A 22,354-nucleotide genomic window follows, 5' to 3' on the forward strand; every position below is an offset into this window, starting at 1 on the left:
AGTGCTTGTGAACCAGCAAAAAGTCCCTGCGAAATCCCAGGGAATTAATCAGCCTTGAAAAAAAATTAGCTGCCTGTGTCAGAGCGGGAGAAGTCTCTCTTAACACAGCAAAGCGTGCAGGTCTCCCTGGTAGTTTTTCACGCGTATCTGTCTGCTGAGATACTGACACAGAATGTGGCCCATTTTTATGGGTGCAATAATGAGTCAATAAACAGAATTTTGGTGGAACTTCCTTTTTCTCCATGACATTTTCTGATTAGCTTCCTGCTTTGCCATTAGTGAGCCTGTAACAGTTGTAAGCAAATTACTCTTTTCCAGTTCTCCAGCCCGGTTTCAAGGCTGTCCTGGATGTTGGTCCAGGAAAAACCCAAACAGACGCTAAGCCCCTTCTTCAGCACATACTTCTGAAGCTGAGAAGCCCTGGTTGGGTATCACATTCTCCATCAGGTCTAGACACAAGAATAAATGTTAGTTACAGCGTGGTACATTAGCTTCTTAGCAAGACTGCAAACTAACGACTATCCGCCCCTCATTGAAAAAAAAAAAAAATACTCCCACGGGAAGAACAGAGGTGAATTTGAACTGAAAAGCTAAAGAGTTGGGCCTCGGCAGGTAACAGCGGGAGGCTGACAGCAAATCCCAGCTCTAGAGTCTGCTAGCACAAACCTTTCAGCAAAGCTGGGCTGCACAGCGCACGGGGAGGCGCAGCCCCTCCGCACAGCCCCCCGCGAGCAGCGCACAGCCGGCCCTCGCAGAGCACCCGGGACGAAACCGGCAGCGAGTGCGGGTGGCCGGGGCGGGGCCCGCAGCCCTCTCTAGCTGCCGGGAGTGGCGGCAGCCCCGCATCCCCGAGGATGGGCGCCCGGGCAGCCCCGCCAGCGCCGCACCAGACGTGGCGAGAGCGCACGGTGCCGCCCGCCGCGGGGATGCTCTCGCGTGGGTCTTGCGGGGGTGGAAGGCGAACACCCCCCGTTCCCCGCACAGGCGCCCCGGCAGCCCCGCTCCGCCGGCCCCTCCCGCCGGGGCGCCGCGGGCCGGCTGCCGCTCGCACGTGGCGCGGCGGCTGCCCGCCCCCCCGGCCCACGTGTGCCGCCGCGCCGTGCCGGCTCCCCGCTGCAGTCCCGGTGCGGCGGGCGGGCGCTGCGGTGCTGGCGCAGCGGCATGGCGGCGGCGGGTCCGGGGCGCGGCGGCAGCAGCGGCGGCTGGGGCCGGAGCCGAGGCGCCGTGCTGCTGCTGTTTTTCTCGCTGTCGCCGCGGCCGCCGGCCGGGGCCGCCTGGCTGCTGGGGCTGCGGCCCGAGGACACGGCGCCGGGCCGGGTGTCCCTGGAGGGGGGCGCCGTGCAGGCGGCGGAGGGGAGCCGCTTCCTTCTGCGCCTCTACTTCCAGCCGCCGCCCGAGGGCAACGGCAGCCGCGGGCCGGCGGGGGAGCTGGAGCCGCGGCTGGTCTTCATCGAGGAGGCGGCTCCGGCGGCGGGGGGCAAGGCGACGCGAGGCCCGGCGGAGCGGTGCCAGGAGCGCAGCGCCTGGGCCTCGGACGTGGAGGTGGTGGGGCCGCTGCGCTCGGGCGGGGCGGCGGGCTCGGCGCTGGCCGAGGTGCGGGTGCGGGAGCCGCGCAAGGGCGAGGCGGCGGCGGCGCCGGGCGGGCGGCTCTTCTCGCTGTGCGCCTGGGACGGGCGGGCCTGGGCCCACCACGGGGCCGCGGGCGGCTTCCTGCTGCGGGTCCGGCCGGCCGCCCCGGCGTTGGGCGCCTGGCTGCTGCCGCTACCCGAGGCGGGCTGGCTGCGGGCGCTGGGCGCCCTGCTGCTGCTGGGGCTGTCGGCGCTGTTCAGCGGGCTGCGCCTGTCGCTGCTCTCGCTGGACCCGCTGGAGCTCCGCGTCCTGCGCAACAGCGGCTCGGCCGCCGAGCGGGAGCAGGCGCGGCGGGTGCAGGCGGTGCGCGGCGGCGGCGGCACCTACCTGCTGTGCACGCTGCTGCTGGGGCAGGCGGGGGCCAACGCGGCGCTGGCCGGCTGGCTCTGCTCCTCGCTGCCCGGCGGCGGGGCGGCGGCCGGTGGGCCGCGGGGAGTGCCCTGGCTGCCGGTGCTGCTGTGCACCGCCGCCGTCTTCCTGGGCGGCGAGGTGCTGCCCTACTCCGTCTGTTCGCGGCACGGGCTGGCCATTGCCTCCCGCACCTTGTGCCTCACCCGGCTGCTGATGCTGGCTGCCTTCCCCCTCTGCTACCCGCTCAGCCGGCTGCTGGACTGGGCGCTGCGGCAAGAGCTCAGCGTTTTCTCCACGCGGGAGCGGCTGCTGGAGACGCTGCGTGCTGCCGGCCCCCACGGTGACCTGGTCCGGGAGGAGTTGGCCATGGTGCAGGGCGCGCTGGAGCTGCGCACCAAGGTGGTGGAGGACGTGCTGACGCCACTGGCCGATTGCTTCATGCTCCGCGCTGATGCTGTGCTGGACTTCGCCACTGTCTCCGAGATCCTCCGCTCTGGCTACACTCGCATCCCCGTCTACGAGGGTGACCGGCGTGATAATATCGTTGATCTGCTCTTCGTCAAGGACCTGGCCTTCGTTGACCCTGATGACTGTACCCCCTTGCAGACTGTCACCCGCTTCTACCGCCGCCCCCTCCACTGTGTCTTCAATGACACACGCCTCGACACGCTGCTTGAGGAGTTCAAGAAGGGTGAGGTTGCCAGGCTGCCACCCCCCCGAGCTCCCTCTGCACCCCCAAAGGTTCCTGGGTGAGCAGCTCCCCATGGTCTCCTGGCAGGACCTGGCAGGTAGCTGGGATGCTGGGGGGAGTTGGGCCCTGCATGTGCTGGTGTGGTGGTGACCCTGGTGTCATCTGGTGGAACAGCCTGTGGGTGGATGGAGGGCCTGCAACGCTGGTCGTGCCTGTGTTGTTGCGGAGACTCTGAGAGCCTTTGGCCTCAGAGGCTGGTGGCTCAGCGGGTGAGCCTGTCCCACAGGGTTGATGTCTCTGTGGCAGCCTGGCAGCATGGGTACGGTGCCTACCTGGCACCCCTGCCCAGGCAAGACAGTGTTCGCTGGTCTATTCTGCATGCAGGAGTTTATGTCAGTAGATTGTATTTCGTTATTTAGTGCTCGTATTTTGAGCTTAGCAGTGAGAAGCAGGTCTAACTATTTTTTTCTGCTGTGGCTGTATTCAAAATGCAGCAGCTGCCAGCAGCCCCAGAGATGCTGAGAGCTGTATTTCATTAACCATACCTTGAGAATACACACAGCATGTTTTTTCCCCCACCGGTAATTATGTTTTGCTGCGTGTTACTTGCTACGTCATACCGTGGTGAGCAAGTCTTTAAGAAATGACTGCAGCAGTGACATCCTGCATTATGTAATGCGGGAGGACAGCACTCGGCTCCGGGCTGCCCGGGGCGTTCTGCTGCAAGCAGAGCTGGTCATGTGAGAAAGGCCAACCTGGTCCATCCTGGAGAGAGAGGAAGCCTTTCTGTGAGTCATCTCTGTGCTTGTTTTTAGAGCTGGGAGAAGGGGAGGATAGGACGTTTCTTGTGCATCAGGAAAGCCATCATCAGATACATGCAGGTCAGCATTCTCTCTGGAGATGCGTAACTGTGTCCCCACTGCCACCTGGGATCACAGGGAGAGGAGTTCATGTTGGCACACAACACCTACCCTCTCTGCCCCTTGGCACAATTCCAGACTCCCAGCTTGGTGCAAAAAATGTCTCCCTCTCTGGAGACATTCAAAACCCACCTGGACACATTCCCGTGTAGCCTCATCTGGGTGTTCCTGCTCCGGCGGGGGAATTGGACTAGATGATCTTTCGAGGTCCCTTCCAATCCCTGACATTCTGTGATTCTGTGAAATCAACAAATTCTGTTGTGGTTGGGGTTTTTTTGTTGTTTTCTTGTTTGTTTTTTTACTGAGACAGTTAGGAAAAACATTAAGATTGCTCTCTGGGTTCAGCCTTGATGAGCTGCAATAGTTCCACTCCCCATGCCTCTTCTAACATAACCATTTGTCTCTCCCCGTCCTAATTCATTATGTATTTTGCAGTTCCTTCTTAACCGTGGCATCCCATGTGATACTACGTTACTGAAGTTCACCTGAGGTCTCTGCTGCCTTTGCCTTGTCTTGAGTCAGGTGTTACCAAAGATGTCAGATGGCTTTGGCACAGTCCCCCTTAGTCAGCCTCCTCTGCACTTCATCCAGTTTTCTTTGATGTATTCAACTACTTCTCCCTCCAAATTTGTTCTACAGCCTGGTACCCTATGGATCGATAGACCTGTAGGAACTGGCTTGTGGTTGCTTAGCTCACTGCCCTTTGCTTGCTCTCCTCTCTGACCTGCTTAAAACATCTCTATTTATGTGTGTCACTCCATGAGCTGACAGGTGCGTTAACAAGCCTTGCTACCTGCCCTGCACTTTCACATGCTAGTGCTCACCTCAAATGAAGATTATCCAGCCTTCTTCATCTTTGCTTCATTAAACTCTTGGCATTTTGCTTCAGGCTCTTCCTCCCTTGTATCTGTTTGCCGTCATGGCTTTCTGGGGTATTTTGCTATGGCCCCTGTGTAGAGCTCTCCCTAAAACTTATTTCTGTTCCCACCTCATTTCTCCTTTGTTTTTTTTTAAATTACATGGCTGAAAAGCCTTGCTTTTGGTCTTAGTGTCTAATTCAGCATGGTGTTTAGCAATTCCAGCCCTTCCCCCGAATGTTCTTCTCTCCAGGTGTTGCTGTTGTCTTCCAATTCATCTTTCTCCTATTTGTGGGCATTTGGTCACCCCCAGCACCCCGGGTTTGTAGACAGCCATCCCCCCAGCCCTGAACCTCTCCTAAACTCTCTCTTTTCCCTGTTCCAAATATGGTTTCCCATGCCAGCTCCCACACTGCAACAGACATTTGCTCTCAGCTGCCTTCAGTCCCATCCACTGCCATTTCATCCCCATTCACTTGACTATTTAATTTCTAAAATAAAGATTTCCCATTTTTAATTAAGAATCTTCATTACTGTCTCCTTTTCTGTGTCCATTTGAATTATGGTGAAGCATCTCGTTTGATCCAATCAAGGTTGCTTTTCATGGCTGGGTCTTCTGTGACAACTCTACTAATTAGAGAGCAGGCTGATTGCTTGTTGGTTCAGTGAGTGCTTAATGAAAGCCTTCATTACTTCACACATCCAAGGTGCCTGCAGGACAGCAAATGCTCCCACTGGTAAGGCCCAGGCTCTTTCGAGGAAATTAAAGTTTCCGGTAAGGGTGGGCGTTGATAACCACCTCCAGGTCCTTAGGTCCCTGAGAAACCTCTAGAGAAGCCTTGCCAGCTTTCTTTTCCTTCTGCTACAATTAACTCAAACAGCTTTTATATCCTTTATTTCTTTTCATTATTACAGTGTTTATACAAAATACCCATCACATTTTATATCTGTCTTTCCTGGATAGCAATGTATACTTCTGTTTCACTAATGATTAATGTTCTGCTACATCCACTATACCCATAATGTCATTTTTCTGCATAATGTATAAGTAACACAATTTCACTGCCAGAGCTCCTTACCATAGTACACAAACATTTGTTCTCCCTTACTGAAAATGTCAAGGGATGATTAAATACAGCACTTTGGGACTCTTGCTCACACCTCTGGCAGCACTTTTCTGCCTCTCCTCCTACTCACTGCTATCATATTGTGTTATCCTTGTTTACCTGATGCATTTATTTTCTCTCGTGCTGTCCTAGCTATGATGATGATCAGCTTTTTTTCCTCTCCAGTCTTTGATAGCAGGGTTTGAAGGGAAGTTTTTCTTCCTTGGTTTCTAGGTAGGCTGACACCTAACCTTGTTTGAGCTCGGTTCCATTACAATGTCTTGATGTTTGTCTTGAGTTTAATCCATAGATGAGTTGCAAATCCCATCTCCCCCAGCAGGACCCAGTGTAGATGGGATTACCCTCCACAGACTTGGGGAAGGGTACTTCTCTAGCATCAGCTTGCCAAAACATTTAAACCGTATGAAAATAGCGTACACTTCAGTAGCACCTGGGGAGCCCACGGCCCGATGTGGTTTCAGCACCCAAGAGCAGCTGTGAGCTCCTGGCCGACAAAACCTGGCCCCTGCACCACCATGGCAGAACGGGTCAAACCTTCACATCTGCTCCTTCACAGCCGTGCTGCCGCTGGCGTGATTCACTTCTCCTTTGGCACTAATTCCCAGAGAAAGATGGTTAAATTGGGGGCACTAATGGGAACCGGCAAAAGGCCAGAGAAGGCTGCAGACAGCAGCAGGGCGGGCTGGCCTGTGAGGAGATAGCTTGGATTTCAATCCACAGCCTGGAAGAGGAGGGCAGCTGCTAAAACTGCCTCGAAAACCAGCATTACAGCAGTGCGAGGCAGGTCCAGCTGAAGGCAGGAATTACTTGTGCTAGATGATGGGTTTGATTTGATCTCATCAAGACTGAGTGAAATTAACTCAGAAATAATGAAGCCTGGGCACCCAATTTGCCATCTTTCAGGCAAGCTAGCCAGGGTCATTATGGAAGGTATGCATGCATAGCTGTGCAGCATTTACACAGCAGTGCTAAGTGGAGGATGCTACACAAGATCTGTGTCCCCTCTTCTCTAAAAATAAGGCAATGCACACCAGTGTAGTAACTTTGCCACCTGAAGAAGCTGAAACTACTGAAGAAGTGAAAAAATTTGGAGACAGTTTCTTGGAAATGTTTATTAGTGTATCTTAGACTACCTGACTTTATTCTAGGGTCCCAGGAGGAATTATCTAATACATCAGAGAAATAACTGCACCATGTTTAGCAAGCTAAAGCAATGTAGAGGGGAAGATAGGGTCTCAGTAGGATAAACTTCACCTTGGGAATGTGGAGCTAGCAGGAAAGGTTTATGCATTCATTCAGTGTGAAATGCTGTGGGTGATGCAGTCTGTTTTTCCTCCATCCCTAGAAGATAACCTCCTTGTTCTGTAGGTGCCTTTGGGAAATCATGATCTTATCCCATTACTCAAGTCATTTATGGATTTTGTTGACTAATTTTTTGTCAGGTCCATATATAGCAATGTAACCTTTCAGCAAATAACCTTCCTCTATCAGAGAAACAGTGAAAATTTGCTCTTACGTTCATTTTTCTGCAGCAGGGCAGAGGCTGAGGTGCAACTCAAATTAGCCTTCTGTGGTTTGGCATCTTTTGAAAGTTACTAAAAGTAAATTCTCCAAAACCAAACTTCCTGTGGCTTAGCAGGGAAAACAGCCTGTCCTGCGAAGGACAGCTCTGCCCTATGGTCTCTCTTTGCTTTTCAAAACACTCCACAGCCTCCATTAGATTTCTACAAGTTGAATGTAGCTGGTGAAGGTGCTTAACACCTGCCAGGCACAGGGGTCAGTACCATTTCAGCTATTTATCTTACTGGCTGCAGTCATTGCAAGTACAAAGCATGGCTTGACATTAAAATCAGCTTTCAAGAGATTTCTGCAGTGTGATAGCTACTGTCGTGGGCACCTTGATGGGCTAAAGCAGTGACCTCCCTAGCCAGCTGTATAGGTTAAGGAGCTGGATGTTACCCAGATCTATCTCATACACGTGCCCTGAAGGGCAATTGCCAGGCTGAGAGTGGGTGAGCTGCTGTTACACTAGAGATGGTTTCAGTGACTCATGCTGCAACTTTGCCTGAAATACTACTTTACTTCCCCCCCTTCAAACTGTGCTAAATCTTATTGTGTGAGCCCTGGGCTGCTTTACCCAGCCCCAGCCAGCCCAGGAGCAGCCCTGCTCCAGGGATGTGTTCAGCAAAGCAAGAGGGAAGCTGTGTCCTTGGGGGAGAGGGCACCCAGCTGGACATCTCTCTCTCGGGAGCTGTGGGAAAGAATAAAGTGACCAATGCTACAGACACCAATGCAAACAGTTTTGCATTAGCTCTTTAGAAGTTTTTTTTAGCTTCAGAAAGCCTTGGCATCCTTGTAGGCTTCCTTAGGCTCCAAGTAACACTCAAGGGGACCCAACATTTGTGGGCAGGCATGATCATACCCAAAAGGTCTGTTGTACGGCACATGGAAGATGAGACTCTGTGTCCCCTCTGATCTCCCCCTTACCCTCCTGATCTGTTTTCTCACTGATAATACATCAGCTATTCCAAATATTCCTTAAGATTAGGGAGAGCACCAAAGCACAGTATTAGAAAGACTTTTATATTCTGCTAGAGACATATGTAAGAACATGAAGTTCTAATCTCTGGGAAGGGTCTGGATTAGGTTAGAATTTACAGTTCTCCCTTCATGTAGCTTTGATTCCCCATAGAACTGGGTGCTGCCGCAGCCCTCCTGGTTATTTCCCCCCTGTTTAGGTGTAGGTGTGCATTGCCTCTAGGTGCAACTCCTCAGCTGTGTGGTTTCACTGCAGTGCAGAGTTGTAGTAACACAAGAGCACACTCACATTTCCTGTTCAAGAAGTTCAAATCAGGGTCCCGACTGACTTAATATGTAGGTCTGTAAGGGGGCATGGAGATGCTGGCAGCCCCTGGCCCAGCAAAGAGCTGTGATGAAAAGCACACAGAAAACAGATTTCAGTTACATCTTGGTTGTTTCACAAATCAACCTTATTTACCAATGACTCTTTTTTTTTTTTTTCCCTCCTTCCATTTTGTAGCTGTAAATGCTTCATGGCTTGTGCCTGTACCTTTGATCTCCTAGTAACAGCTTTAGATCTTACCATAAAATTCATGAAAATTAATTTCACGCTTAGAATGCTCATTCCATGGAACAAAAGAGAAGGCTAAAGCATCTTTAACATTCTTCTGGCAGAGCACCTACATAAAAAAATGATAAGGAAGTAGTCTGGGCTATATTTGCAGCCAACAGCATTTTCTTTCCCACAAGTAAAGGCATTTCCATGTGTTCACTCTGTTCTCCCATCAGGGAGGACGCTTTGAGGTGGATCTATGAGCCTAAGGTTATTTAGGTACCTATGGAAAACAAGGCTCCTAAAAATGGGCATTAAAGCTTTGGATATCTGTTCAGATGCTTGCTCCATCCGGAAGCTTTCAGCTGTTTATATTAGCTCTGTAGTTTAGCATTTTGAGGCATTAACTTTCCACTGAAGCCGTTGTTAGAAAAGAACAGATTTCATGTAGCTCATAAAGAATTTAGTACAGTTGTATCCCATGCTGAGCAGACACTTAATCACCTATAGACTTCCTGTGCAAGAGCAGTCCTGCAGCAGCCGGTGAAGCTATTCGCACAAGTAAAGTTAATTGCCCATTTGTTCTAGTGTTTGCCAAACCAGGGCTTTGATTCTCAAGTGTTTCACTGTGCTTTCCTGCATCAGTGATAGCCCTGTAAAATTCACATGTGACAGCTTGCTAGTGGGGAAGCAGCTCACCCTTATAATTCATTTCATTTGAGCTATCGAGCAACAGTTACAATAGCACGTTTCTTGGAATCAGTTTTATGGATCTTAAAGCTGGTTTAGATCAAGTTTGGGGTTTTGTTTAAATGATTTATCTCCCTCTGTTGTACTCCCACTGAGGCAGACCTGCAGGGTAATGGCTGCAGAAGAGAATGTGACCTCTCTGACACCCCCAGTCTGCCCCTATGCCACCCTCCCTTGGACGTTGCTTCTATCTCATAAAATCACCCACATTCTGCCCTTATACCTGCTCCAAAAGCCACTGCTTTTTCTCTGTGGAAGTATAGCAGCTCCCAGGGCCAGGCAGGGGGATAGAGCTGAGTTTGGAAGCATCCACAGCCAAGGCACCTGCAAACCCTCCCTCGCCACCCCTGCTGCCACATTTGTAACGTCTGTTAAAAATGTGATGTGAGGAGATGCAGGACCCAGCCAGGTTGCGGGGCAGGACTTGGCGAACGATCTCAGGTGGGAGATCAGGACAAGTCAGTCCTTTCCCAGCAGGGGCAGCTGGGAGCAGCAGTTGCTTGTATGAGCTCTGAGAGGGGTGGGAGCAGTTTTGCGGTGTTTTTGTGATATGGGTATCGGCTGGCTAGGCAGGGGCTGGGATCAGGTCACTCAGTGTGGGCCAGGAGCAACCGCATGAATTGCAACAATTTTCTATTGCTGAGTATCTGCTCTGTCTCTACTGTGGGTGTTAGCCTGGAAACCTAAACCTGGGGGTTTATAGCATGGCTAAAAGTGTTTATTTTCTGTGAAAATAAAGAACTCTCAAGCACTCTAACAGCCCTTCTGGCTGTGCCCCCAGCACAGTGAAACCATGGGTCTCCTCCCCAGCTAACAGTGCTGGGTTATTTCTAAATAATCTCATTTGCCACTATATGAGCATGGATCTGGAATCACATTTCTTTGAGGCTGCTCTAGAGTAAATTACAGCGTTGATGTAGGTGTTTGGCCAAAAAAAGAATTGCCTTCATTACTCTCTGACTGCCTTTAAGTAGCACCTAAGCTTTTTGTAAGGGCTTGGTGGTTTTGGGTTGCATGTAAATGTCATTAACAACAAGCTTTCAGCCAAGAGAAATAACTTCTCCCGTCTCCTCGCTCACCCGAGGACTTGTAGGAGACCAGATGGCCCCAGTGTTTGGGAGCAGGGTTTGGCAAAGGAGACGTTTCAAATGTTGGACTTCGCTAAGATGGAACGTAGCTGTTGCTGCTGTCTTGTGGCCAACTCTGCTGCTTTTTTCTCTTTTAAGTCTCAAGTTGTGTTGCTTTATTATCCACTGAACAGACAAGATGCACAAACCTGTGTATGAAAGGAGTAAAATAGCCTGGTCCAAAGAACATGCTGAGTTTTAAATGCCCTGAAGCTATTGATTTGGGTTTTTTAAGTGCTTCTCCGTGCTGCTTGCCGTGATGTTACGTTCTTGTTTCTAATTCTGTAGGCGTGGGAGGCAGCGAGCTGCTCTCTGAAATCTTGCAATAAAAGCTTGGTATGAGGAGGAGGGAATTTATATGGTGGAAAATGCCCAAGCTTTGCTGTGAGAAATGTATAGTGCTGATCTTCAGCTGAGAAATATCATTTGCTCCTCTCAGATCCAGGACAGGGTTATTTGAAGGTCGCATGTCCAGCAAGACGTGTTTGGTGGGGCTGCCGGGCTGTCCCTGTCCCTGCGCGGGGATGAGCCAGATGGCAGCAGTGGGTGAGGAGGGAGCTGTGCAGCGGGCAGGAGCCCACTCCTATTCCATCTTTATGCATAAATACGTTTCACATCCCCTCAGCCAGAGCAGCAAGCAAGTTTGTTGACAAGGCTGTACAGGAGAAGCAGATGCAGAAGCAGCTGCATAGCAGAAGGGACCTGCCCCCTTTTTGGGTGACCGTTGCTGTTCAAGGACCTCAGTTCTGAGGCCGTGGGGAAAATAAGCTGTTTGCAGCATTCCAGGGGTCCCCGCAGTGCTCACAGTACACGCTGGGTGTGTGCAGGCGTTGCAATGGAGAACAGGGAAACAGTGCAAATGGAGGGGAAAATTGTTTGCTGTGGTACCGATTAAGGGCATTTTAAATGTTTTAAGCAAACCTGGAGTTTCAGAACCTGTGTGCGCTGCTGAGCAGCATAGGAGCCACAGGGCCAGTAAGAAAGCCAGTGCTGCTTGTTGGCAGGTCCAAGAACACATCTGAGCTAGAAACCCAGAAGTTGTTTGTGGCTTGGAAGTTGGGTTCTGGTTGAGCCGCTAAGCAGGAGCATAAATCAGAGCAGACAAGAAAAGAAGGGAGAAGTTGAACAAGTCAAAACAGCTTAGAGAGAGCTGGACATGTGAAAGCAAATAGCAATGTTTCAAGTATGCCAAAAGCAAGAAGCCTGAGAATGTGTCAGCAAAGCTGCTAGCTTACTGGGGCAAGTGAGGAAGCTGAGACTGATTGAAAAACACTGTGGCTTCTGAGCAGGAGTCACCATCACTGTGGCTGAAAGAAGGTCCTGGTCCCAGTCTGCTTGTTTGAGGTGATGGAGAGGAGGTGCTGTCAGGGGCAGGGTTTGGAGAAGACATTCAGTTGCAAGCTGATGGCTTTAAAAGTGTTTAGCCTCCGCATCCAGATGGTTCACCCAAGAGTTCTGCAGGAGCTGAGCTGAAAGCTGCAAACAAACATATGCATTTCTGCATTAAAACCAGCTGCTGTTCTGAGGAGCGAGAGGCTTTGCCCATATTTTAAGAAAAGCTTTCGGATCCGTCTAGACAGTGATGGATAGAAAGATGTGGGAGAGCTGTTCCTGGCAATTTTATAGGAAAGATAATTAACAACAGAATGAGAAAACACCAGGAGGATGAGGAAAACCAGTAGAGCCCAAAGACACGCTCACATTTCTGTGTCAGAGGAGGACGCTAGCTAATTGCTCTCTTAGAGTTGTCTCATACCAATGAAGCTGAGGGTAAGCAAGAAGCAGCTGGTATAAAATACACTTTACTCCTGCACAGGAGGCTGTCAAAGAGCTAAATGGAGTGACTCACAGCAGATTGCCTGGATAAGAAAGCAAGCGGCCCCAAAAAAGAGCCAGGCAGAGTCCTGTGACACCTAGAAGCTGGCCTGGAGAGCAGCAGCACTGTTAGGCGGGGCTGTGAGTCCAGCTCTTCTCCTTGGGTTAGCACGGCTGGGATGGGTTTGGGTGGCAGTGGCTGTTTTGGCTGTGATCTGTGCCTCCCACCGAGCCCCATCCCCCTGCCAGCCTGCTGTGCTGGGGACTCCTCTCACCAGGGATGGGGGTCTCATTGCCACTCTGCTCTCCCCCCGCAGGAAAGTCCCACCTGGCCATCGTGCAGCGGGTGAACAACGAAGGGGAAGGAGACCCGTTCTACGAGGTGATGGGCATTGTCACCCTGGAGGATGTCATTGAGGAGATCATCAAGTCCGAGATCCTGGATGAGACGGATCTGTACAGTTAGTGTCCCAGAGCAGCTACTGCGATTGCAGGACCCAGGGTGGGAGCCGCACAGACAGACAGACATGTGGGTAGGAAACAGGCCAGAGCAAATCGTGGTCCTTCCCCAGAGCAATTCACAGTCAAGGTGGGAAAGACAAGAATGATGGAGGGATGCTGGTCAGATGTCAGAGAGTCTTGAATGCTCGAGATAGAGAAGCAGCAGCATCAGCAGCTGGTGGTTGGGCAGGGCCTGACCCAGGGACATGTGTGTTGGGCATGAAGTGCCCATGGCTGGTTCCCACGCTCCTTTCCAACTCTGGGTGATGCATCCAGCCAGGGCAGCCCAGGACTTGTTCCTGAGAAAGAAGCGTGTTTCCCCACCCTTCTCCTTCCCTGGGGAGCTGCTCCCAAGGCTGTGATGCACGGCACATTTTGTGCACCCTGCTGCTCCAGCTACTGCTCCAGAGCAGCCCTGCCTTAGTCTGCAGCAACACGTGCCTCCCTCCATTCGTGTGCAGCTGCAGTGGTTTTGTGGCTGCTGCAGGTGGGCGACCACTCTGCTCTCTGCCCCGCAGCAGACAATCGGAAGAAGGAACGAGTGCCCCACCGGGGACGCAAGCCCCAGGACTTCTCCATCTTCAGGCTCTCGGACAGCGAGATGAAAGTGAAGATCTCCCCGCAGCTTCTCCTGGCTACGCATCGATTCATGGCAACAGGTACCCTTGTGCAAGCCCTGCACCTCCCTGTGCAGTGCCAGCCCTGCAGGGCATCCCTGAGCCCTTCCTGGATTGGGCTTTTCCCTCCATCAAGCAGTTTCCACCTGCCTGGACCCCGGTCCTGGCTGTCCCACTGCTCCGCCAGCATGGGTCTGCATTTGGCTCCCCTCCATGCAGTGGGGTGCTGAGGCTGCAGGAAGGGGGCCATGCAGCTCAGAGAACGAGGAGTTCCTGGCAGCCCCAGCCCCACTGAGCAAGCACATGTTGCCTCTGAGCAAGTGTGTGTTGCCTCCCCTCTAGAAGTGGAGCCTTTCAAGTCTCCCTACCTCTCTGAGAAGATCCTGCTGCGGCTCCTGAAACACCCCAATGTCATCCAGGAGCTTAAGTATGACCGAAAGAATAAGAAGGCAGCAGAGCATTACCTCTACCAGCGCAACCGCCCCGTCGACTACTTCATCCTCATCTTGCAGGTGCCTGGGGCAGCAGTGAGAAGGGGATTAGAGGAGGTGGCCCATCTCTCCTCGCCACCTTGCTCTGGGCTGCTTCTGCCAGCAGAGATGCCCATCTTCTCATACAGGGTGGTGGGGGTCCCAGCAGCCCTGGGTGGATCGGTGTCCAGGAGCACAGGGTACCTGTCTGAGCAGGTTTTCTTTCTCCTTCTGCTTCCAGGGGAAAGTGGCGGTGGAGGTCGGCAAGGAAGGGCTTCGGTTTGAGAATGGGGCTTTCACCTACTATGGTGTCCCTGCCATCATGGCTGTCGTCTCCTTGGGTAAGGGCTCTGCGAACTCCGTCTGGCCCTGCCTTTGCTTCAGCAGCCTCCACGGGGGCTAAGCTGCCTGGTGACCAGGAGAATGGATTGGCCATGGGGTGGGGTGGCCCTGCTGCGGGGTATGGGGCAGGTAGGAGCTCTTCCTCTGACACCAAGCTGGGAGGAGTGGCTGACATGCCAAAGGCTGTGCTGCCATCCAGAGAGATCTGGACAGGCTAGAGAGTTGGGCAGGGAAAAATTCAATGAAATATAATAAGGGAAAATGTAGAGTCTTACATCTGGGCAGGAACAACCCCAGGTTCCAGTACAGGTTGGGGAATGACCTATTAGAGAGCAGTGTAGGGGAAAGGGACCTGGGGGTACTGGTGGACAGCAGGATGACCATGAGCCAGCACTGTGCCCTTGTGGCCAAGAAGGCCAATGGCATCCTGGGGTGTATTAGAAGGGGGGTGGTTAGTAGGTCGAGAGAGGTTCTCCTGCCCCTCTACTCTACCCTGGTGAGACCTCATCTGGAATATTGTGTCCAGTTCTGGGCCCCTCAGTTCAGGAAGGACAGGGAGCTGCTGTTGAGAGTCCAGCGCAGGGCAACAAAGATGATTAAGGGAGTGGAGCATCTCCCTTATGAGGAAAGGCTGAGGGAGCTGGGGCTCTTTAGCTTGGAGAAGAGGAGACTGAGGGGAGACCTCATTAATGTTTATAAATATGTAAAGGGTGAGTGTCACAAGGATGGAGCCAGGCTGTTCTCGGTGACAACCAATGATAGGACAAGGGGTAATGGGTTCAAGCTGGAACACAAGAGGTTCCACTTAAATTTGAGAAGAAACTTCTTCTCAGTGAGGGTGACGGAACACTGGAACAGGCTGCCCAGGGAGGTTGTGGAGTCTCCTTCTCTGGAGACATTCAAAACCCGCCTGGACGCCTTCCTGTGTAACCTCACCTAGGTGTTCCTGCTCCGGCAGGGGAATTGGACTAGATGATCTTTTGAGGTCCCTTCCAATCCCTAACATTCTGTGATTCTGTGATTCCTTCGCCTCCAACTGTCATTTCAGATAATGACGTGCGGAAAGTGGGCAGCCTGGGTGGATCCTCCTTCCTATGTAAGTATTCTGGAACAGGCTAGGGCCCTAAAACCTCTCATCTGCAGCACCAGGCAGCTGGAGGAGGGATGAGGTTGCACCCCAGGTAGAGCAGCTCAGGCTCTATGCCAAGATCACCCCCTTTAAAAAGCTTGGGGGAATTGCAGAGATGGGTCGATTTAGCTGTGAGCCGTTCACACATGGTTTGCTTGGGAAATTAGCTGAGTTAAAAGTAGATGACTCAGTCCTGGTAGATTCCCAGCCTGCAGAGCTGATGGGTTAAGCAGCAGATCCCCTGCTTGTAGGAGCTAAGAGGGAGCTCTGATCAGGGCAGACTCTGTACCCCCCATTTGTTTGCTGATCACCTCTGCAAATGTTTAGCCCCTGGTAGTCTGGCAGGAGGTAGAGCTATTGCCCACCCCCAGCCCAGCACATCTCTCATCCCAAAACCCAGACATTGCAGTCAGATCTGCGGTGTTGATGCTAAGCTGAGGATGCTCTAAGTGCCTAATCAAAACAATAACCCACCAGTTTCAACCTTTAGGAAGGTGTAGGGAGGAATGTCATTGGGAGAACAGGGGAAGTCACTTAGAGCAGGTGACTGTCACTCCTGTGAGTCCCAGTCTGTGTGCAGCTCTAGGGTTCACCTATTTCATCCTGCTTACTTTGCTTCCATTTGAAAGGCTGACTCGTGGACTGCTGGATTAACCCCTCAGTGCACATTCCTTCTCCCCATGTGTCCGCAATGTGCTCTTTTGGACAGAGGAAATCAGTGAAGCGGCTGATTTCCCCTGGGGTGCTGCTGCGTGGCTCAATGCCCCTGTGCCCTTGGTGACTGTTCCCAGGGCCCCACCAGGACTCAGGCAGCGGGTGCTGCCTGCAGGCCACAGGACAGGCAGGGTGCGAGTCGCGGTGGGAGCCGTGTCAGCGCAGCCACGCGTGTCCGCAGTGCCGCCTGCGGGGACGCTGCCGCTCGGGGCTCCTTTGCTCCCCGTGCTTGCATGTGACACTGTGTCACGAGATGTTTTCTGCCATCCAGCCACTGCTGCCTGCCGTGGGATGTGTGCGGTGTCACATCCCTGGCCAGCGAGGAGGCAGAGGGCACAGGGCGTCTCCCTTGTTGGGCTGGTGTCCTCCTTCCTCCTTGAAGCAAAGCCCAGCAGAAATTAGTGTGAGTGGCATGTTACACTGGAGAATTCAGACGTTCAACCTTGAGAGTTTGACAATTTGTTATTAATTAACCATTGTTATGCAACTTTTTGATCCCCAGACAATCTTTAGCTTTGGTGCCAGGGACAGGGGTGCAGCAGCAGAGACCAGGCAGGTCCAGCCCCACTGTGGTGGGGTCAGGCAGGCAGAGCAGGGAGCCAGCGCTACTGGTTATCAACCCATCCTTTGCTCCCACTGGACGAGGTTGTTCTGGGCAGTGCTTCATGCTGCTGCCTTTGCTTGGACTCTTATTTGCAGAAGGCTTCAGTCCAGGGCAAGACGCAGAACAGGAGTTACTGGAGGAGGAATGGGGAGATCAGAAGGAGAGGGGTGCAGGGCAAATTTTCTGGGGGTTTTACCTTTGAAGCAATTTAAAAATATTAATCACATAGGCAGCAAATGGCTCCTAGAGCATTGCAGCCACACTGCAGGCACAGTGGCGGGATGGAGGGCAGCGTGCCCTGGGCAGGAGAGCCGGCAGCGAGGGCTGCTGTGGCTGGAGGAGAGGGCTGGCAGCCAGCGGGCTCGCGTCTCCTGCTGCTTTCGAAGTGGGTGCTGCCAGCAGCAAGAGCAGAGATCAGGCATCAGGAGGTATTAACATGAGCATCGCTCGTGCCGTGTATTGGCCTCTCTGTCCTCCCCCATGAAGCCCTGCAGGAGCTGTGATTCACCCTCTCTGTGGCAATGGGTCAAGCAGCCCTGGACATGGGGTCCTGGCTTCTTGTGGTTCCCACAGGGAGCATCTCCCCGTGGGTGGCTCTTCTCGGCATCACTTCAAGTCGTCTGAGACCCAGGGCCTTGTGGGGAGCTGCAGGCAGCCCGGCATGGGTATCTTTGCTTTGCGTGATGCTGAGGGGCTCCTGCCAGCCCCTGCCTGCGGCTGTGGGGCTGTGTGGACGCAAGGCCTGTTGCAGAGCACATTCCCTCTCTGCCGCCTGCCTGCACACACAGAAGCATCCCAGATGCCAAGAACAGTGACTTGGTTTAGTTTCTGCCCATCTCCCAGGTGGCACAAGCTGACCACAAAGTCCCCTCTCCTTGGCAGTGACTGGTGAAGGGCTGGAGCAGGGTGGCAGCACTCAGCTGGTGGGACGCTGATACTTTGTGGTGGCTCTAGGGAGATTTGTGGCTGTGCAGAAAGGCCTGGCAGGAGCTTGTCCCCCCAGCCTCACCTCCTCCCTTGTCACAGAGCAGCCTGTTGATTTGCAGCATTCAAGTCTATGTCTCTGCTAGTGTCCCTATCCCCAGGGCTGGTGAATGCTTCCCTGGAGCAGAAGCAGGAGGGTGTGAGAGGAGTGGGAATGGATGCTGGAGGCAGTGGTGGGAGTCCAGCCCAGGGCTGCTGGCATGTGATTTTTTTTCTTGTTCTTCCTCTTGGTCTGTCCTCCACCCTCACCTCTGCCCCTTGCCTTCCCCCTCCCTCTCTCTGCAGTGCCTGTCTCAGTGTCCCGAACCTTCGCCTTCAGCAGAGGGGACTCCCTGGCTGGCTCTCCAGGTAATGGGTCATGGCTTTGGGCAGGGACCTCCACATGTGCCAGGCTCTTTCCAGCTCCCTGTGCATGGTGCACCAAGCCCCCTCCACCCTGCACACCGTGTGGTGCCGGGAGAGGAGCACCCATGGCACCCCATGCCAGGCAGCCCCTCACTGGTTGGAGCACAGGTGGCAGACTGGGGACAGCAGCCTTGCCGCAGCCTCCCCAGTGTGATGCAAATCCCAGAAAGAATAGAATGGGGACAAGGGGAACCCATGGGCAGCTCGGGCTTTCTTTGGTGTGTGGTTTCTGTAATTTCCTACACTCAGTGCTTGTGTTTTCTTGCAACTTGTTTCTAATGATGGTTACTTGTAGCCCTGCGTGCACGCTGCCCTGCTTCCCTTGCTTTTTGGCAATTCAGGTAACAGAAGGGTGTTTTAGCAGCAGAGCAAAGTCAACAAGACGTTGACGTCACCAGTGCAAGGAACAAGCTGCCTTTGTTCCCTAATAAATCACTGATCAGACGACATCTATCACACTGTGTGTCAGAGGCCATTAGTCAACATGAGTGATGGGCCAGCTTGCCGTGGCAGCCTCTGCTCCTGTTCTGTTGGAGTTGGGGTGGACAGGAGCATGCCCTCCAGGCAGGTTAAGTAAACCATGGGCTGCCAGCTGCAACCGGGAGAATTTGTGCCAAATGCTGTGCAGAAGGCCCGCGTTAGCAGGAGAGCTGTCAGTCCGTGTGACAGGCAGGCAGCAGCCCTAACCTCTGCTACCGGTGCCAGGTCGGCTGCCCGCCTGTCTCCTTGGTTTACCCAGGGCTGTCATGGCACAGAGTCTCCACCGCCAGCATGCACCAAGGAGGACCCCACCATGGGTCCCCTGCAGGTCTCCTGCCAGCTCTGGTGTCCAAGGGCCACGGCCACCAGAGGTGACCAGTCCACCCTGGCCTGGCACTGGGGACACCAGCGTTTGCCTCTCTGCCATCCCCTCCCGCAGTGAACAGGTCACCATCACGCTGCAGTGGGCTCAACCGCTCTGAGTCCCCCAACCGGGAGCACAACGACTACGGGGGCAGCACCACGCAGCTCCACAGCGGCAGCAACAACATCTACACACCCGACTACTCCGTGCACATCCTCTGTGATGTGCAGTTTGTCAAGGTACTGGCTGGGCTGGCAGGGACTGTCCCACCCCAGACACCCCTGGCCAGGTACCTTCTCAACCTCCTGTGGCCTGGGAGCTTGGTGGGTGCCCAGTGGGTGCTGGGGGGTCTTGCACTCCTGCTGATGGGGGGTTTGGTGCCACCAAGGCCCCAGGAGGTCCTGGTGAGTGTCGGTGCCTGCTGAGCTGGGCATGTGTCTGTGTGCGCAGGTCACCCGGCAGCAGTACCACAACGCGCTGGTGGCCAGCCGCATGGACAGCTCACCCCAGTCCCCTGACATGGAGGCCTTCGACAGGGATTCAACCAAGGCCTCGACTGCACGAGGAACCCCACAGACACCCAAGGAGGACCCCACCACTCTCCTGAATGAGAGAAACAGCATCATGTGTGAGTCACCCTGTGGCCTCCTTTTCCTGCTGTGGGCGAACATTGTGTGTCCCCTTGAGCGGGCTGTGCTGGGACCCCCTAGCACGATGGGCATGCCACTGCTGACACACAGTTGCACATGGACTGGGGCATGTGGGCGTTTGCATGCACACACCTATGGATGCTGTTCTGAGCCTGCATGTGCACACAGGTGCAAGTGTGCAGGTATGTAAATCCCTTTCCCCCATGTGCTTGTGCTCCCTGGAGGTCCCTGCATCAGGACCTGCTGCTGCAGCAGGCATCCCCCTGTGTCCTGCTCCAGGGCACAGCACCTGCCTGCCCTGCCACCACGCCTGCCCTGTGTTCCTACAGGCAGCCGCACCGAGGGGCTGCACAGTCCCAGCGAGTCGGTGTTCCTGCACATGGAGGGCATCCCCTTCATCCAGGAGGAGCCAGCAGACAACGTGGAGAACAGCAAGCAGCAGAGTGAGTCTGGCCGGGACACACATACACGAGCCTGGGGGTGATGACAGCTGCGGTGCCCCGGGGTGCTGCAGCCAGGCTGGGCTTTTGCAGACAGTGAGTGCTGCAGCACCGTCCTGGAGACAGAGTGCCCAGGGAGAGAGGCTGGGACCAGCTCATCACCGAGCAGCTCCGAGGAGACACTGGGCAGGAAGCTGCTGAGATCCCTCAGTGAGTGACTGACCTGGGGAGGGAGCACCCAGGGGAGAGCTGTGCAGTGGCACCCGCTGCCCGGGCCAGCTGCTCCTCAGCCCCATCCTGGGGTCACCCTGCATGGGGCTGGCATGGAGCAGAGGGAGCAGCCCACTTCCCTAGCAGCACCCCAGCAGCAGGCAAAACTGCACCCAGGGCTAGCTCAGACAGAGACAGCCGCCTAGTCCTGGCCCAACCCTAGGCACCCTCTGTCTTGAGCATGTTTGCCCCAGCACCCCAGCCCTAGGCACCCTTGCTGCTGCAGGTGGACGCAAGCAGCGGCCATCGCTGGAAGGTGAGAAGATGCCAGAGGAGAGCTCCAATCTTGCCCCATTAATCACCTGAGCAGCAGCGTGGCTGGAGCACAGTGCTGGAGGCCCACGCAGATTGGAGGTAGGAACCTGCCACTCAGTGCAGTATTCCTTCTCCAGCAAATGGGAGGTTGCTCAATTTTAATAGCATAAAAGCAAGTTTCAAGCAGCAAAGCCAAATGATGTGGTTTGGAGACCATGCAGGCACGCATGTCTCTGGGGGCTGGAGTGGGGTCAAGGGATGCAGCAGCAGACTCCAGCCATCCTTGGGGCAAGAATGGATGTCGGAGGCAGAGTGAGACCCTAACTCATGTTTTCACAGCTAGAAACGCGTGTTTCTGCACCAGTATCCCTGAGCCTGGCTAGGAAAGGTGCTGCAGGCTTGAGCAGCAGCAGGTCAGGAAGGGCAAGCTCTGGGCCCCTGCACCAGTCTGCACTTGTGTCTTCCAGGTCTGCAGCATGGGGTCTCCTGCCGCGAGGCTCATGTTCAGCAGCAGCAGGTCTGCACTCGCTTGCTGCCCGCCTGCCTGCCCGCTCGTGCCGCCCCTCCCTGCAGGACTTGTGCAGAGCCCCATCCCCAGGCAAGAAAGGATGTGTCCCCAGCGGGGCTGAACCACCCAGGCGGCCTGCCCCAGGTAGCTGGAGCCCGAGGGCCCTTGCCCAGCTGCTCCCTGGTAGCATCTGGTCTCAAGGAAGTGGAAAGAGGAAAGGTGAAGTGTCTGGCATGGCATCCCTGCGGGCCAAGCAAGGAGGGGTGGCCCAACCCAGAACTGCTCTCAGCATCATTTACCATCCCCATCCCACCAAGACCTGGAGCCCCTCAGTGCTGCACAGACGTGGTCTCCACCATGAGGAGAATGTGCTATTTGGGGGGTGCCACATGCAGCTCAGGGCCCCAGCACGCGTTTGTGCCATGCCTAGTGCCACGCACACGCACAACGCCTTGTGCACACTGACCATCGACACCACCCAGCCCTCCTGAACCCCTGCCTGGCACAGGGCAGGGACCCCAGCTCATCACCAAATGCAGTCCCGGCCCAGGGAGAGCCGCTCCACGCTGTATTGAACCATCTTCCTCTCCGTGCACGGCTGTCTGTGCCAGGAAGGCTCATGTGGAGCCTTCAGGTTGGTACAGACCTATCAGTAGTTTTTTGTAGAGGCTGAACGCAACGGGGATATTAATATTAAAAGTAATTTCTCCCTAAGAAGTGCGCTGTCGGTGTCAATGGGTGTGGGGAAAGATGTGCTGACCTCTTCTGCCAGGTTGCCCTCATACCAGAGGTAGCTGGAATAACAGGGCACAGCATTGCTGAATGCAACAGGTTGAGGAGCCAGGTCAGCAAGTGCTTCCCAGTTTCTCCCTGTAAACCTGGGCTCTCTGTCCCTCTTGCTGCCAGGAAAGCCCTCAGCAGTGCTGAGTTACACCATAGCAGTGCAGACAAGGAGTGGGGAAGTTTTCAAATACATAAAAAGCTGTTGCAAAGAGGAAAGGAATAATCTGTTCTCCGTTGCCATGGCAAATGGGATAATGGTTAATGAGCTTACACTGCAGAAGGAGAGAAATTTAGGTCACTCATTAGGAAAAGCAAGGCTGGTAAGGCTAGCAAAGGACTGGGTACAGATCCCACATGGAGTGGGCCAGGCTCCACACCTAGAGGTGTTTAAGGACAGAAGCACAGGCAGATGTCAGAAATAACAAAAAGGACAGTTGTTTTCCTTCAACGCTTTCTCCTGCGATCACCCCTAGAAATCATCTTTAACCACTACCCCAT

At 54.0% G+C, this 22,354-nt stretch overlaps 1 protein-coding gene across 1 annotated transcript; it reads left to right on the plus strand.

Moving 5' to 3' along the window:
* The first annotated feature begins 1,161 nt into the window (after positions 1-1,161).
* CNNM1 (cyclin and CBS domain divalent metal cation transport mediator 1) lies at positions 1,162-20,616 on the plus strand. The gene is made up of 12 exons (XM_065638981.1): positions 1,162-2,671; positions 12,658-12,801; positions 13,360-13,500; positions 13,801-13,970; positions 14,170-14,269; positions 15,319-15,366; positions 17,987-18,049; positions 19,026-19,189; positions 19,401-19,578; positions 19,930-20,043; positions 20,134-20,250; positions 20,537-20,616. The coding sequence occupies exons 1-12, from the start codon at positions 1,162-1,164 to the stop codon at positions 20,614-20,616; spliced, it is 2,829 nt and encodes a 942-aa protein (XP_065495053.1).
* Positions 20,617-22,354: the final 1,738 nt, after the last annotated feature.

Source organism: Caloenas nicobarica, chromosome 7 (assembly GCF_036013445.1).
Source record: "Caloenas nicobarica isolate bCalNic1 chromosome 7, bCalNic1.hap1, whole genome shotgun sequence".
NCBI lineage: Eukaryota > Metazoa > Chordata > Aves > Columbiformes > Columbidae > Caloenas > Caloenas nicobarica.